Source organism: Aptenodytes patagonicus, chromosome 12 (genome assembly GCF_965638725.1).
Source record: "Aptenodytes patagonicus chromosome 12, bAptPat1.pri.cur, whole genome shotgun sequence".
Lineage (NCBI taxonomy): Eukaryota > Metazoa > Chordata > Aves > Sphenisciformes > Spheniscidae > Aptenodytes > Aptenodytes patagonicus.
The window spans coordinates 2,514,348-2,531,026 of NC_134960.1; the positions used below are offsets into that span (position 1 = coordinate 2,514,348).

The 16,679-nt window shown below is 51.1% G+C and overlaps 1 protein-coding gene across 5 annotated transcripts in view; it reads left to right on the forward strand.

Moving 5' to 3' along the window:
- The window catches only part of ACSL6 (acyl-CoA synthetase long chain family member 6), a 62,311-nt gene that overhangs the window by 13,278 nt on the left and 32,354 nt on the right, over positions 1 to 16,679 (forward strand). For all 5 annotated transcript variants that reach the window (XM_076350234.1, XM_076350235.1, XM_076350236.1 and 2 more), the window contains exon 2: positions 15,382 to 15,602. In XM_076350234.1, coding sequence (XP_076206349.1) covers positions 15,382 to 15,602 — 221 coding nt within the window. The remainder of the gene's footprint in view (positions 1 to 15,381; positions 15,603 to 16,679) is intronic.

The window sequence follows — 16,679 nt, forward strand, 5'->3', positions numbered from 1 at the left end:
TGTTTCGGTGGTGACTGTAGGCTGCTGGCGCAGGGCCCAGGCAGGCAGAGGGCACGGCAGGAGCTGGCAGGCCTGTCCCGCTGCCTTCAGTCGACCTGCAAAGGGAGGACGGAGTTGCTTCCCTTCAGGTCTTCTGGCACATGACCTACCTCTTTCTTAACCCTTATTTTCTTGCCCCTTATTGCACTGCAAGGTTGCCAAATTAGCCTTGAGCAACTTTCAAAGCCTTCTTTGGGTCCTAGTTTGTTTTGGGATAAAGCCTGGACCCGATGCAGGCAGTCACGTTATATGTGCACAGGGACTGGATAAAACCCTGCTCTCTCCAGGTGTACTTCTACCTCCGGGGTCCCCTCACTCCTTCCCATCTCTGCGGACAGGGTCCTTCAGAAAAGCGCTACAACTTGCAGGGTACTTGATTGCTAATTAACCCGGTGTAATTATAGACAGCTTACTGTAAGTGAAGGATACAACTGTATTTATTATAGTTAGATCATGACACTACTGTTACTTTTTTCCCGTTTTCGATGTAATTTTCTAGTTTCAGATTCCAGAGTGACAGTCATAACACTGTCTTCATGGGCACACATTTGACACACAACTGGCAAAGGGCCTTTTAGTCTGCTCATTGTTCATACAGCTCTGCTTTTACCGTGGTGGCAAGTCAGTAAGTTTTGGAGCTCTTCAAGCTGTAGTATTGGCTTAAAGGGAATTGCTCCTTATAATAGAGACAGTGCTTAGCTGTTACACGGTACAAGCTAGCAGGTCTCAGCCTCAGTCTACGTCTTCTGCAGCGGCAGACGAAAATCTGCGGTGCGATACTGCAGGGGCAGCATCCTGCAGACAGGAATGGGCCCAATTTCCAGGATCTTCACAGCTGGAGGCAATGCCAGCTGCAGTTTGGCCTGCTTAGCCCTGCTGCAAACACTTCCTACCTAACTGTTGATATTATAGAAGGCAACGCAAAATTGAAATTTGACCAAGAGTTTCAGTCCAGGCTGAGCTGTCAGCGATACAATGCAGGATAACGCATGGCTGGGAGATGGTGTACGAAATGTTCCTGTTCTTTCCTATCCTCTGCAGGACTAGCTCTGAGCATGCCATTGCGTTGTCTCTTAAGCGTTATGGAAGGTCTTCTCTTAAAAGCTTGTTTAGGTTTCTACATCGCTTTGGATGATGCGTTCCCAGGGCTGCCATACTTGCCTGACTATAAAGCAATGGCCGTGCAGGATGCTCGGAGTGTTATTCAGAAACCACTTTGTTCTGATACTGCCGCCAAAAGAAACAGCGGCAACAAACCCCAAAAGGTTTGCAGCTGGATCAGTCCCCCTGCACCATTCCCTGGGCTGCTGCACAAATATTTGTGCTGGCGCCTGGGAAAGGCAGGGTATAAGTGGGAATGACACCAGGGGCAGGAGGCAGGCAGGGGGGTTCCTTGCACTGGCAGGACTTGTTATGCCATCCAGCTACGGCCTGGGATGTAGTGGGGCATCACAGCCTGCACAGGCTCGGCTGCAGTCTGCTTCTGGCAGGGCAGGAGGTGGGTCGGGGAGCTGCCCTGCTCCCACCGGCCGGGGCCAGGTGAAGCTCGGGGTGGTCCCTGTGACCAGTCCCTGTGACCACGCGCTGCAGTTCCAGCATTAAACGAAGCCACCCTGAGCCGTGCTGCCGCCAAGGTCTCCAGCCGCCCTCCCTGCATGCACGCTTCTGGCTCCGTCATGGCACCAGTGCTTATGATGCCATATGATCACCCCAGGCAGGGATTTGGTTGGAAACTAACCATTTTTTCCATTATTTCTGCAGGACAGTTAGTTTTGTGCCAACTCAGCTGCCTGCTCCGGCCAACAGCTGTGCACCCCAGGGTGGGTGCAAGGCAGAGGGGAGCACCGGCTGGCGGGAGGGAGCCCCGCGGCCCCATCCAGCAGTGGTGTGGGTTTGGGTCACCCCATCCAAGTGATAGGACGAGAGGAAACGGCCTCAAGTTGCGCCAGGGGAGGTTTAGATTGGATACTGGGAAAAATTTCACCGAAAGGGTTGTCAAGCATTGGAACAGGCTGCCCAGGGAAGTGGTTGAGTCGCCATCCCTGGAGGTATTTAGAAGACGTGTAGATGTGGCACTTAGGAACATGGTTTAGTGGTGGACTTGGCAGTGCTGGGTTTGCGGTTGGACTCAATGACCTGAAAGGTCTTTTCCAACCTAAATGACCCTATGATTCTATCCCGCCGTGCAAACAGCAAGCAGAAATCAAACCTGGTGCAGTGTGTGCACACAGCGGGAGAGCAGGCAGGGCCAGCTCCTGCCTTCTGGTGTCCCTTCAACCCCCTGTGTCACTGCGACCGGTCTCGCACATACCGACCATGCAGACACGGCCAAGGACAGGGTGTGAATGATCGTGGAGGGCTGAGCCAGGCTGGGAACTGGCAGTGTAGGGACCTGCCTGCGTGCCTGTCCTTGCCTGGCAGTGACCTGCTGTGGGGACAGAGCAGAGCCAGCCCACGACAGCCAGGGCAGCGCATGCTTGTGTGCTTGCTTCTTCCCTGCCTGCGTGTGTGAGGGTGGAAAATTTTACCCAAAATCTCCTTTCCTCCACTCAGCCCTGGGCTAGGGGCTTTGCAGACTGAGATCGCCACAGAGGGCCTGGCTCTGGCGTGTGCAGGTGGGGAGACTGAAAACGAGCCCTGCAGCGAGCTGCAGAGGGGGTTACATCCCACCTGGGTGCATTGAAGGGCAGCGTGTAGTCTGTGGGGGTACAAAAAGTGATTCCCGGGGGCTCTGGGTAGCCTGTGGGTTGGGGCCGGGAGTGCCGGTGCAGTCGAGGCTGAGGCAGACAGCACTATTGCAAATTGCAGCCTCCGCTGAGCAATGAAAGGTGTGCTTTTCATAAAAGAAAGAAAGGGGGGGGGGGGGGGGGGGAAGAAAGAAACTAGAACAATGAAATGGGAATTGGCAAGGCCTGTAGCTGAACTTCCCCAGCCCGCTGGGTGCTGTGGTGGGACCCCCCCTTTCCTTCCCCCGCCACGTCCAGCTGGTGGTCCCTGCGCCTCTGCATTGACCAGCACTGACACTGCTGCAGAAACTTCACGTTACTGGGGTTCTTAGCTGGACCACGGCCTCTACGGACAGTACCAAGGTTTGTTTAAATCCAATCAATATTTGAAGGCAAATGTCAAAACTTTGCCTGGCAACAAGCTGTCAAGCTCTTTGCAGAGGACCTTCGTCTTTCTGCTCTGCAAAACCAGCTGTCATGGGTGCAGCTGCCTTTTCCCTCTCCATTCAGTGCTTCTCTTTGTACTCTGCCCCAGATAACTATTTTTATGCAATTATTTAAGCTGTTTGTTCGCTGCCTGTCACATGGCATTCCAGAACCATATAGCATATGGGACAATCAACCATCAATGTCACTAAAAAAAAAAAAAAACCACCCCCAAAAAATAAAAAACCCACCAAAAAACCCAGCAAAGCCCCTTCTTCACAAGAACTGAGATTTACAAATGATCATGGGTCCTTCTGGGAAGTGGGGGAGCTTTGCAGATGCTCTGGAAGCAGCTTCCAGAACTGAACCCCAGCCCTGGCAAGAGCAGCAGCACGGTGCAGTGCAGGGACAGAAACCAGCCCCACTCTAACGATGCCTGCAGGGCACGGCGCTTAAACATGAGCCCCAGCAAACATGCACAGGATTCACTGGCACCTGTAAGCTTTTCCATAAGGCTCAAGGGCAAATTCTCTCCTGCTTTAGTCACCGCCACGAGTTGCTCCCGTGGGCCTGCGAGCCAAGGAGGCAGGCAGGATGAGGGCAGGGAATGATCAGGCTGTGGTTTCCCTGCGTGAAACTTTGCAGCCCCTGAGCTGGTTTTGGCACAGCTGTGTGAGAAGTTCTGATAGAGCTGCAGACAGAAGACCGAAGAGCCAGAAAACCACACAGCTTTGGGGGTTTTGCTGCTTCTTCTGGCTGGGTTACGTTTTAGCTTGAAGGAATTGCCTGAGCCTGCTTTGGGCAAGAATGCGGCAGCCACGCTGGCACGAGAGGGATGTGATGACGACAGCGGGTGCAAAATATCCCAGGTGGATTTTGCCATTTGAACTTCATCCTCTGCAACCACAGGCAGAGGTTTTTAGCCTGGTCCACGAAACCTTGTGACTCTGGTTCGTCACATGCTAGCACTGGGTAACATTTTAAGGACATTTCAGCAGTTAGAGGAGCTTTTTCATCACTGTGCCTTAGGCAATTGATAGACTTCAGAGACAACAGAGCTCTGAGCCGTTGAGTTTTTCCCTTCTGGTAGGAAACTTAAAATACTTGCACGGGCTTCCTAATGCTTTGTTATCCAGACAAGTGGCAGATTTGGACCAGGATCCCAGTCTCAGCTTTCCTGTACGCGTGAGTCACAGAGGCTTCAGAGTACTGCTGTGCCAATCTGCTCGAGGGTGCGAAAGGTATTTTTAGGTTGGCTCACATCTGTGAGGTGTGCCTGAGTGTGGCGAGGAGGTGTGAGACCAGAGGATGAAGCTTTCCGTGGGAGTTTGGCATCAGCGGCTGAATAGGTGGCGATAAGCTGGCGGCGTGGCCCCTGCTTGGCTCCGAGCACGGGGCATTTCCAGCCAGCCGGGTGATGGATTTTGCTCTTTGAAACATTACAAGTGTGTAAAGTAAGATCTCCGCACAGCCACTGAATTATTTATTGAATAATTTCTCTTGGCAAGGGACTGGTATGCTGTAGATATTTTAGATACTTTAAATACCTCTGTTTATGTGCAATTACTGTGCTCTTTCTGTAAAATTGGACTTTCAGGACATTGAGCTCCTTGTTAGCATTTTTCCTTTTTTAGTGGATTCTTGCAAAGTTCTTGTGTCTTGCAAATGTGTTTCCTTGCAAATGCATTTCTCGGCAGTGCAGGGCAGGAGGGAGCGAAGGCCAGTGCCGCTCCTCCGGGTTGCTTGGAGATTCCCATCCTTTGTCTGCGCCTTGCCTTCGGCGTTGGGGTGGCGAGGAGGCTGGAGGGGGCTGCTGGGCCAGCGGGGCCCCTGCGCCCAGTGCTGGGCTCTGCCACCGGCTTGGTCCCCAGCAGCCCCAGCAGAGCGTGGTGCCGTGGTCGCGCTGAGGAGGAGCCCGTGCTGTTCACACACCAGATACTTGGTGAGAAGGAGTTTTTTCAGGAACACAGAGCAGTAGCGTGAGATGTCTCTGCAATAATGCTAGTGGCACAAGTGTTAATCATCAGTCACCCAGAGCAGGGGGAAATTTATATATCTATATTTTATATATATATATGCACACACAAGCATATACATCCACATATGCAGATATATAATTTTATGTGTGTATATATATGTATATATAATGGTACCAAATCCTTTGGCAGCTTTCTCTCTGAGACAATTTTTCTGCACCAGGCGTTCTTCTGCCTGCCTCTCCTAAAAAAATAGTCGCACTTACATCACTGGGCCAAATTTATACCACAGCCCCAACCACATGCTGAACCGGTCCCTTTCATTCGTCCCTGTCCTCTCCCCGCTCCGCGCAGGAACCACAGGTCACGCAAAAGCACTGCTGGCTTCCTTGCCGTGAACTTTATTTGCCTTATTCCCCTCCGACGGATCAAAGAGGCTTGACCTGGCTGTAAAGCCTTCTTTCATGGCAGATAACTCTGCATTGATGACCGGGAGGAGGTGAGCAGGGAGGCAGTGTCACGGGAACGGTCCCCGATGGCCTCGCCACAGCCCCGCGTCTGCTTCCCGTGCCCCAGACACCCAGTTCGGGGTGCAGCGAGCCCCCGGCCGGCTCTGCCGGCGTGAAAGCAATTCGAGCTAAAGAGGCTTATGTACCATTGAAACCTCGTTCTTTAATAGTCTTGCTGGCAAACGGCCAGTTTAACAGATTGGACGGGTCTGATTCCCAAAGGAAGGGGAGAAGGACATTTTTCATTACTAAAAAATACAATATAAGAATTATAACCTGCTTTTATTACATTTCTTGCTCACTGGGTGATTCTCCAGTGTCCGCTCCCCGGAGAGATGCCACAGCCTCGCAGGCATTGTGTGCCTTTCCTCCCTTGTTTGCTATCCGTGCAAATAGATGTCCAAGAGCAAATATGTGTTCTGAATCCATCGCCTCTCACCTTCTTATGCTGTCTGAGTCCCAGCATAATAATAAAAAAAAGCAATTTTATCTCCTAAACTGGTTCCTTTTTCTTTTTTTGTCTTTTTTTTTCCTTCCCAATTATGACTCACTGAGTTATAGTGGGACCATAGTCAATGAGGACTAATGTCTTTGCTTTGATTCTTAAATTAAATATAAAATTATGATTTGACCCTGCGAAGAATTGTGTAATCTAAGTAAAACACGGTAACTGGTTTATATATTGTTGCACTTGGGAGTCAATTATTTCACTCACAGTGGGTAAAATTAAGCACCTGCAAGAGTTTGTTTTGGTCTGGTTTTGGTGGGTAGGGGGCATTTTTTTTAATGGAAAACACAGTTTTGATGAAAATATACTGTCCCAAAAATCAAAGCAGTGATACATCACACGGAAGCCGTGGGAGTTCGCTTCAGTGCGATCTGACTGAAGGCGAGAGACTTTAAATGGGGAAAAGGGCTATAGTGAAACATGCCCCTTTAGAGGAGCAAAAGCAGGTAAAGTTTAAGAAAGTTTTATATAGTATTAGCCTCAGCTGGGCTGATAATCCCAATAATTGCTGAATCCCAAGTAGTTACATCTGATTAATCCTTGCAGAGTACAGAGGGTCCCCGTATACACATCTAAGTAAGTGCAAGATGGGTCAGGGCTGCGGGGTCGCCGGTGCCCGAGCCGCTCACGGAGGGATGCAGCCCAAGTAATGATGTATTTCGGGTCACTGTTGTGGCGGCGAGTTTATACCACAATTACATGCGTAGGCCAGGAAGGGGATAGGAGTCCTGCAAAAGTATGTGAGCCAAGTATCACTTGTCTTCTGCTTCGTTTTGGGGCTGTTTACTGGATTTCTGCACATTGATTCTTTCATAGTTTCAGATACTTTTGGTGCTCGTAATTTCCCCTTTATGTTTATCACCCCCCTTTACTCTTTCTCAAGCAGTTTGTAGGGCTCGCGGGTTGTCTGCCTTCCTGTCTCATGGCAGCGCAACCCTTCTGTAAGGTTCTCAGTAGCTATCTGTAATGATCAATAAGTATATCATGGCATTTCCTCTCTGTGATTAACACTGTTCAGCTGGCTTTGTGCCTGCTATAAAGTGTGGCATTACCATTTCCATAAGCACTATAGTGTAAAACTATTAAAACAGAGAATAAAATTGACCTAATCTCAAACTAGCTGAAAATAGAAAGGTGGCCAAGTGCCCTGAGCTTCCCAAATTTTCTCCTCTTTAACTAAAACAGATGAGAAAAAATCTGCAGGTTCGGAATAAACTGGGTATTGCATTTGTGGCTGAAGCACAACAAAGGCTGGACTTCAGTTTTTGTGGTTGGAGATATCATTAGATCACTTGTTCTCATAAAATCTTTTGCATCTCTGTCTGTGCAAGTGTGGGACCAGTCTGCTGCAGAACGGCCGGTGTTGCCCCTCCTCGGCTGAGCCCGACTGCAACCCAGACGGGCCTTAAGCCGGGAACGGAAGGTTCATCCAACTTCTCAACTTCTGTGCCCACACAAGCAAAATTTGCGGAAGTGCATGGCAGAGGCTGGCTTGGCATCGTCTCTGGTTTTAATTACAACAGTGATTAGGAATTCATAGCCTGTGGTCTCCCAAGAGCTGCTGCCCTGGCCAAGTTGGAGAGAGTCAGTGGTACCTGAGCCGCATTTAATGACAGCGGCTCCTCCCAGGATTGCTGTCCCACCGCATGCTTGCATGAAGCTTGGAAAAAGGAGGAGGGGAGAAAAAAAAAAAAGAAAAAGACTTGTACTCTGCAAGCAATGCACAAAATCCCCAAATGCCCTCTGCCTGCACGGTTACAGCAGCCTCTGCGCACATGTTTTCAGAAACACGTTAACCATTGCAATAGCTTTCGTTTAAATTAGCAAATGGGTTCCAGTGATGCAGTCTGACCAATACCTGCCCGTTTCATGTGACCCTGTGAATTCTGATGCTCCCTTGCACTCTGTAAATGGAGACTCTTACGTAGTGACATAGTCACAAGATTATTTGAATCCTCATCTCGAAGTCATGTGAACCTTGTGTACAGGGTACTGCGAGCATGTTTTTCTTCTGCGGGGGAAGGTAAGGGAGGATGGTCCAAATTTTGCTGGGTGCCTCCTTGTGCAAATCTTCTGTCACCGACCCCGTTTCAGGAGAGCAACTACAAATCTCAGAGCCTGGGGTCTGCGGAGCTGAATGTGAGAAAACGCAGCTTTAAGAGTTCAAAAAGCTCATACGGTTTCACTTGAGTGAAATCCCTCTAAATCTGCCCCTCTGGATCAAAATGTTTTAGATCCTGTAAATTCTGTTTCCTCAGTGAAATGAGTGAGCAGCCAGTGCCGTAGCCAAAGACATGGATCTGTGGTGAGTGCCTGCTGACGGGGATATTCCTCTCGCTGCAGCTCGCGCGGAGAGAAGCTGTGGGTCTGCAGGCTCTGAGCCGTTGGGTGTCTGCTGGCTGCATTTTGTAGTTCCCAGCTGCAAATAGTTAATTCTCTCAGACAGACTGAAAAGCTGCTTATTTGATTTTGGTTTAGTGCTATAAAGTCAAATGTGAATAGTCTTTTTTTTGTGTGCTTGAATATAGGGATAGTAATTAGACGTTTTGCCCAGTTCCCAACATAAAATGAATCACCCGCCTTTTCCCTACCCCGCTGTGAATGCATGGTGGGCAGGAGGATAAAAGCATCTCAAAAGGAGTTTTCCTTCCCAAGCAGGCGCCTGGGCGCTGATGTAATGCTAGGAAGGATGTGATTGCACGCCTGCACAGGATGGGTAAAATTTTAATTGCATTATGCATACACCAGTAGTTTGAGGCTGTTCCCACACTGGGTTATGTCACTAAAACTCCATTGTCTGCACTGGAGTTACAGAATCGCTTCCAGCAGGAAAAGATCAAAATCGAATCACACAATAGTGCCATTGGTAATGAAAAAAAAATAAAATAAGCATTGTCCCTGTGGTGATTGCCTGTTAACAAAGGCTGGTCGGTCCTTCGAAGCGCGGTGTCACTGCTAGCCGCCCAAAGACTGGCTGCAGAAGCCCTGTTCACCCCAAACCCTGGGCGCGGGAGGTTTCAGGCGTGCCATCCAACTTGGGCAGCCCCAGACTCTCGCCCATGGCTGTTCCCTCCTAGCAGCTAACCAGCGCTTCTTCATTTCTCGAAACCGCTTTCTCCTGTCCCCCCTTGCATATTTGTTTCTCTTTTCTCTGCCATGGGAATACTTTAGAAATCCAGTGGTAATGTGAAGTCCCGTTTGGAATGAATGGTAATGTCAGTGTTGCCACGCGCATGGACGCTGTGCTTCGCTCGCTCGCTTGCGCCCAGGGCCGCTTGCTCATGGGAAGCGCGCGCCGCAGCAGGGTGGTGGATTCACCACAGGTAACAGAAATGGGACAAAACCGCTGGAGAAGGGGTGCGGAGGGCGTCTTGCCGCTGCTCCTGAGACCGAGGTGATGGCAGCGGCTGCTCGCGATGTGCTCTGGGGTTATGACGCTGCCTTGCTGATGGGGGAAACCCAGCCCAACCGTGCTGGCTCTTTTTTTATTATTATTTATTTTCCTGATCACATGAGAAATATATTCACAGAGAGCGCATGACCACGAGGCGCTCAGCTTGACTCGTCGGAGCAGGCTGTGATCCGGGCAGCCCCGCGCCCTGTTTCCGCAGGCAAAGGAGAAACAGCCTCCCCCGGGGTAGGAGGGTGCCGGGGCGTTTCTCCTCTGTCTGGACCGTGCTGCTCCTCCCAAACACACCTGGGCCCCTTTCCTGGCCACTTTCCCAAGGCAGGTTTGCTGCCCCAAGCAGATCAAGTACGGGCTCATCACGAATCACTTTGGGCTGCAAAAATCAAGATTAGCTGTTGCAAAAGCCAAGCTGGATGAGCTTTGTAGTGCAAAAACCAAAGGTGATCAGAAACGGGGGTCAGTGACTGAAGTTACAGGTCTCAGGTTGAATAAGAGGATTCAAAGGTGCTGGGAACTTCCCTTGACTGGGTAAGTTCACTCTTGAGAACAGGATCTTGTTCTTAATGTATATGTTTAGTCTTTATTGAACTTAGATTATTAAGTGAAAGTGGGAAAATATAAGCAGATGAGTTTGTGAACCGTCTTACCACTAGCACTTCTACTTAGCTCTCCCAGGGATCCCAGCACACTTGTCACTGCATTTGGGCAGAAGACTAAATGGATTTCTGCTTCCAAGTGTATTTTCTGATATTATTTGCCATTACTGACATCTCCATCGCTGTGGCATCCACTGAGATGCCCTCTGGTGTACTTAAAATGAGTCTCTAACAAGAAGTACTTAGATATTTTTTTATTTCATCACAAAGGATCTAAGAGATTCCTGTGACCATGAAGTCTGCAAGGATTTTAAGTTTACTATGGAAATGGGCCAGCAGCTTCCCTTGAGCAGGGAAGAGTGAACTTCTGTCTTCCAGTCATACTTGTTTATTTAATCCAGCTGATGTGGTTATGAATGAAGGATTCAGGCACCTGCTCCAGGGATATGATCTGCTGCACGACAAAAACTTCAGGTCGGTGGGAAATAATGTCCCAAGGGGGAATTTAGCAGAAGGCAGCAGAATGTGGCACAAGTGGTCAGAAATAATAAATGTACCACAAGCATTTGATTGAGATAAATGTTCTGATTTCTCCCCTGGGAGCGGATGGAATGAGTGCAATTTAAGGAGTTTCCCTGTAGGTCTTGTGTAACTTTGGCTGCTGCAGCACGTTTTACCTCACTGCAGAAGCAAGTGCTGCCAACAGCACCCTGCTCGTGGCACTTGATGGTCCACGGTATCCCTGCCACCACTCCAGTATGTTCCATGCCAACCCAAGGAGCACCGTGCCCATCACTTTGCTCAAGCCAAATACCTTCCAGCAATTATAAGTGAGTCTTAATTCTGTATTAAAGCATCGTATCTTTTTGGCAGACTAAAAGCGCGCTTTTGACATCTCTAGAGCAAACTTTAAAATCCAGGTACTGCCATAAATGACACCTGACACGTCAGAGGGATGCAAAGTCAGTAAAGGTGTAATCACACTTTGTTCATCATCTGCTTTATAACAGAAATAGTTTTATTCCCATATTGTATACGGTCTGGCTTCCAACACTTGTTCTTTTTATTGCAACCCTGACTCTTGCGATCCTTTTGCCGGTGCTGCCAACTCCAGATGTCCATGGGTGCCCTGCACCTGGACAGATGTGCACAAAGGCCTGGCCCTGGTGCTCCCCAGGCGATACCCGCACCCAAGCAGGGCAGAAGCACGCGGCTGCGGCCAGACATCCCCCCATGGCAGCGCTGCCACTGCTTCGCTGTTCCCACGGGCACCTTCCCAGCTTTCAGCTTGGCTGCACAGGGGATACAAAACACCGCTCACAGGCTGATGTCGAGGGAGTCATTCTCAAGATTTCAGTGTAACCAGCAGCCATGGCAAACTGGGTGGCTACCTTTGGTGGGACAGGCTGTGTTTCTGGGAGCAGACAGTTTTAAGTGGGACTTGCTGAAATGCTTTTGCACAAATAGCTAATTTGTCAGTAAATGAATAGCTCCCTCACTGAGCCCTCCCACTTTTTGTAGTTTGCTAGTAAAAGTGTGTTTGGCAAGCTGCTTTTCATAGCCTGATGGGGAGAAATATTGAGGGGAGAAATCAGCGCTCCGTCTCAGTTCATCATAACGTCATTGCAGCCACGCAGTCAATATTTTACCAGATGTGGAGATTTCTGGAAAGATGCTCAAAGCTCAGAAGAAAATGACCCCATGGGTGGGTATTGACCAGTAACATCATCTAGATACTGTTTCATTTGCTGTGATCATTGCGACCATTCTTGGAGGGGCTGGTTGTGGTCCCAGAGGGTTTGCAGAGTCGGGAACTCTTGGGGGAGCAGAGGTGGCTGCGGGATGCTGGGCTGGCACTGGGGTGCAGTATCTGGCCCAAGGGATGACTGGGCCAGAGCCCACAGGAGGGAGATGACCCCAGACATGGGCTCTGTGTCACTGCCACCGCTCCCTGCTGCCCCCACCACGTTGTAGCCCAACAATGGGTGAGGTTAACTGTTCGCTGTGGTTTTTTTTGCTTGTGCAAACTTAAAAACCTCCTCCAGAGCCTTGTGTGAGGGGTGCCCCCCTGTTTGCAGGCTAGCCTGCGCCGGCCTCCGGAGCTCGCTCGGCATAAATACGGGTAAAGGCTGTGAGAGGGTAGTCCCAACCTCCAGAGTAACCCAGACACTGTTCCCAGGAGGAAAAAAGCTGGTTAGTGTTAATGTCAGCACGACATTGTGTGGGAAGCCGTGGCCTCTCCACGGGAGTGAAGCCCCTCCATTAATCACTCAGTAGCTCTGCAGGCTGGAGCGAAGCCAGAGGGCGAGAGGAAAGGGGCTGCCTGGGCTCCTGCGGCAGAAAAGCTTTTTCTTTAAGACCTGGACTGCTGGTAAAGTCATAAATAGCGCTGTGGGGCTTAACAGGAAACCCTAACTGTTTGGATCCCCTCCTCTGCAGCATCTCAGCCAGGGGGTCAGGCCCAGCCAGCACGGGTTCATGAGAGGCAGGTCCTGCTTGACCAACCTGATCTCCTTCTATGACCAGGTGACCCGCCTAGTGGATGAGGGAAAGGCTGTGGATGTGGTCTGCCTGGACTTCAGTAAGGCCTTTGACACCGTCTCCCACAGCATTCTCCTGGAGAAGCTGGCGGCTCACGGCTTAGACAGGTGGACTCTGCGCTGGGTCAAAAACTGGCTGGACGGCCGGGCCCAGAGAGTTGTGGTGAATGGAGTTCAATCCAGTTGGCGGCCGGTCACGAGCGGTGTTCCCCAGGGCTCAGTACTGGGGCCGGTCTTGTTCAATACCTTTATCAATGATCTGGACAAGGGGATCGAGTGCACCCTCAGTCAGTTTGCAGACGACACCAAGTTGGGCGGGAGCGTTGATCTGCTCGAGGGTAGGAAGGCTCTGCAGAGGGACCTGGACAGGCTGGATCGATGGGCCCAGGCCAACTGTATGAGGTTTGACAAGGCCAAGTGCTGGGTCCTGCACTTCAGCCACAACAACCCCATGCGGCGCTACAGGCTTGGGGAAGAGTGGCTGGAAAGCTGCCCAGCAGAGAAGGACCTGGGGGTGTTGGTCGACAGCCGGCTGAACATGAGCTGGCAGTGTGCCCAGGCGGCCAAGAAGGCCAATGGCATCCTGGCCTGTATCAGAAATAGTGTGGCCAGCAGGAGTAGGGAAGTGATCGTGCCCCTGTACTCGGCACTGGTGAGGCCGCACCTCGAATACTGTGTTCAGTTTTGGGCCCCTCACTACAAGAAGGACGTTGAGGTGCTGGAGCGTGTCCAGAGAAGGGCAACGAGGCTGGTGAGGGGTCTGGAGAACAAGTCTGATGAGGAGCGGCTGAGGGAACTGGGGTTGTTTAGCCTGGAGAAGAGGAGGCTGAGGGGAGACCTCATCGCTCTCTACAACTACCTGAAAGGAGGTTGTAGTGAGGTGGGGGTCGGTCTCTTCTCCCAAGTAACAAGCGATAGGACGAGAGGAAACGGCCTCAAGTTGCGCCAGGGGAGGTTTAGATTGGACGTGAGGAAAAATGTCTTTACTGAAAGAGTGGTGAAACATTGGAACAGGCTGCCCAGGGAAGTGGTGGAGTCCCCATCCCTGGAGGTATTTAAAAGACATGTAGATGAGGCGCTTAGGGACATGGTTTAGTGGGCATGGTGGTGTTGGGTCGACGGTTGGACTCGATGATCTTAGAGGTCTTTTCCAACCTTAATGATTCTATGATTCTGTGATCTGCTTGGCTCGTCCCTCACAGGGCTGGCAGTTATTGGAGACTCCCTGGTGGGGAGTCGATACTGGGCCATTACGGTAAATATGAGTTATTTAAAATGCTTCTTGTGTACTGAACACCCAAACACAAGTCCCCTGAGGACAGCCTCAGTTTGCACCCCAGGAGCAGCGAACGGGGTGCCCGGCTCCTCTCTCCAGTGGCTGTTTCTGCAAAAGAAGAAAAGTAAGGCAACCTGCGGTGGCTGTGTTTGGAAAGATGCCCGCTCAGCTGCTTGCCCTCTGCTTTCCCAGCGAGTAGCTCTCACTCCGTGAGTCCAGCACAAGTCAGGCCGTACGGCAGAGAGCCGCCCTCCTTGTGCCCATAGCAAAGCGATGCCAGCAGGTATAAAGGGAATGAGTTGGGGATAGCAGAGTGTTACCATCCTGTGTCATAAAACTTGTCCCCTTGCCTGTCTCCTCCGTGCACAGCCCTCTTTACAGAAAAGGAGAAAAGGTTTTCTCTTTGCTTTTCGTTTCAGCGCTGTCAGAGCAGCACAGGGTGGCAGGGGCAGGGGACAGGGGGTCCCCAGCACTGTGTCCGAGGAGCCGAGGCTCCAGCCCTTCTCTTCTCATGCCAGGACTGCACCCTGCGGGAATGCCCTGGCATTTCTCCCTCCCAGGAGCCACCCATCTCCCCCGTGGAGCACCTGGGGGCGTCGCGTCCAGCGGGGCTGCAGGGTGGGGACCCTGCGGTGGCGTGCTCTCAGCCTGATACCCCGGCACTCCCTTATCCCCACTCTGCAGTCGCTTGTTGTTTCTTCCAGGAAACATTTAAGCGATGAAATATAAACTTTCCTTGGCTTGAATCACCTATAACTTACACTGATGTAAATAATAAGGAACTCAAAGTTGAGAATGTGGAGCTGGCATAAAGGCAGAAAGCGGTGTTTCAGAGTGTGTCTGCGCAGCGTTTTGCATGCAGAGGCACGCTGGCTTTGCCCCGCTCCACGTGAGCCGAGGGCTTGTGGCCGGAGCTGGCGCTGTGCTGCCTGGCCTTGCCGTGCTGCCTGGCCCTGCCAGGGGCTGCGGCCACCACGCAGCCGCCGTCCTGCTCCGGGAAGGCAGAGCAAGCTTCTGGCAGCCCTGAGGGTACAGTCATGGCTGGATCCCAGAGCTTGTCACAGCATCTGTCTGCTACAGATAGCTGCAGCTGCATCGCCTAAAGTACATTTGTACTTGCCCTTCAGGAGTGAGCTGTCTGCTCCCGCTCCCCCTTCTAGGGATGTTTCCTTCTTTCTCGTATCTCTTCCATAGATGCTGTTCTTCTCAAGTTAAGGTGGTTGTTGGTAGGCAGCCTCTTGCAGGTCAGCAGAGCAGTGTGTTTGCAATCGCTGACAAGGGAAAGCATGTTCTCCCCTTCCCAAGCCGCACAGAGACCCGCGCTGCCCGTGCCTGTCCTGCGGCGTGACCTGACCGCATCCTTCTGGCTCTTGCAGAGTTTGCCGTTTCGCTCGTGGAGAAGATGCAGGCTCAGGAGATCCTGCGGAGCCTGCGGCTCCCCGAGTTCGACGACCTCAGCCAGTTTTTCCGCAACCTGCCGGCCACGGCGCTGGTGGGCATCGGTGCCTTCGCGGCCGTCGTTGCCTACTGGTTTGCCAGCCGGCCCAGGGCCGTGAAGCCACCCTGCGACCTGCGGATGCAGTCGGAGGAAGTCGAGGTGAGGCCAGGGGAGCCCCGTCGGGAGAGGCTGGGTTTCACACGAGGTTTGCATGCGTGGAAAGGACCGCAGGGGATGCCAGGAGGTGCCTTTGTTTGTTTTGAGGGCTCCCCAACCTCATCCTGAAATCAGTCGTCTAATGCGCTATGCCAGGGATCACTTCACTCCTTAATTCACCTTCTTCTGTAGACTGGAAAACTAGAATACAGCCCATTAATTCATTCTCTTAGATTTTCCGTAACATTTTGGTTTTAGCTTTGCTTAACCATCCATGACCGAAAATTACAGTAGCTGCCATTGCATGGGAGGAACCACTGAAAGGCAACAGCTGATAAGGTCAAATCAGCTGGCACTTCTTGTGTGTGCCCATTACCGAGTTTGTAATAATAAGAAAAAGTAGACCCCAGTCCATGCTTAGAGGCTGAGGAGTTATTAATTTTCATGCTTGCAAAAGGTTTTAAAGTTTAATGAAGCTGCTCTGTTTTAAAGAGCAGAAATATTTCCGAAAATCGTTTCCACTTAAATTAATATGTGAAAGTGTGATGAGAATTTAAAGCCTTTTGCATCCCCTTTGAAACCTTACTGTCTTTAATTCCAACAACTTTTTAAAAGGGTAGGAGGAATTTACATTTTCCAAGACAGTTTTCCCCTGTGGTTAGGGCTTTAGTGAGACTTTCTTCTGGCTCACAGCACGGTCCCAGTCTGGTCACTCTCGCCCTGCCTGCCTCCCCTTGCCCACTCCTAAAACACCCCTACTGAACCCACGCACTGGGGTCTGGAGTCTGGCCTCTGCTTTACTCTGTCCTTCATGTTGGTCTAGATGTCCTTGAGAAGGTGCCTGTGGTGCCAGTCCTGGGGACTTGTGGAGCCCAGAGCAGTCGCTCCCCCCCAGCACGTCTCCACTCCGTTACTTGCAGTTTTATAATTCCTCCTCAGATCTCCTTGGGAAATATCAACCATCTCCTGTGGCAAGGAGCCGGGTCAAGTGCTCCTCTTTGGGCAGGTGGTTCTCCATGTTACTGGGGCGCTGAGGTGGACGTCCCACCTCTCCTGTCCCTTTTGATGTTGGGGCAGGAA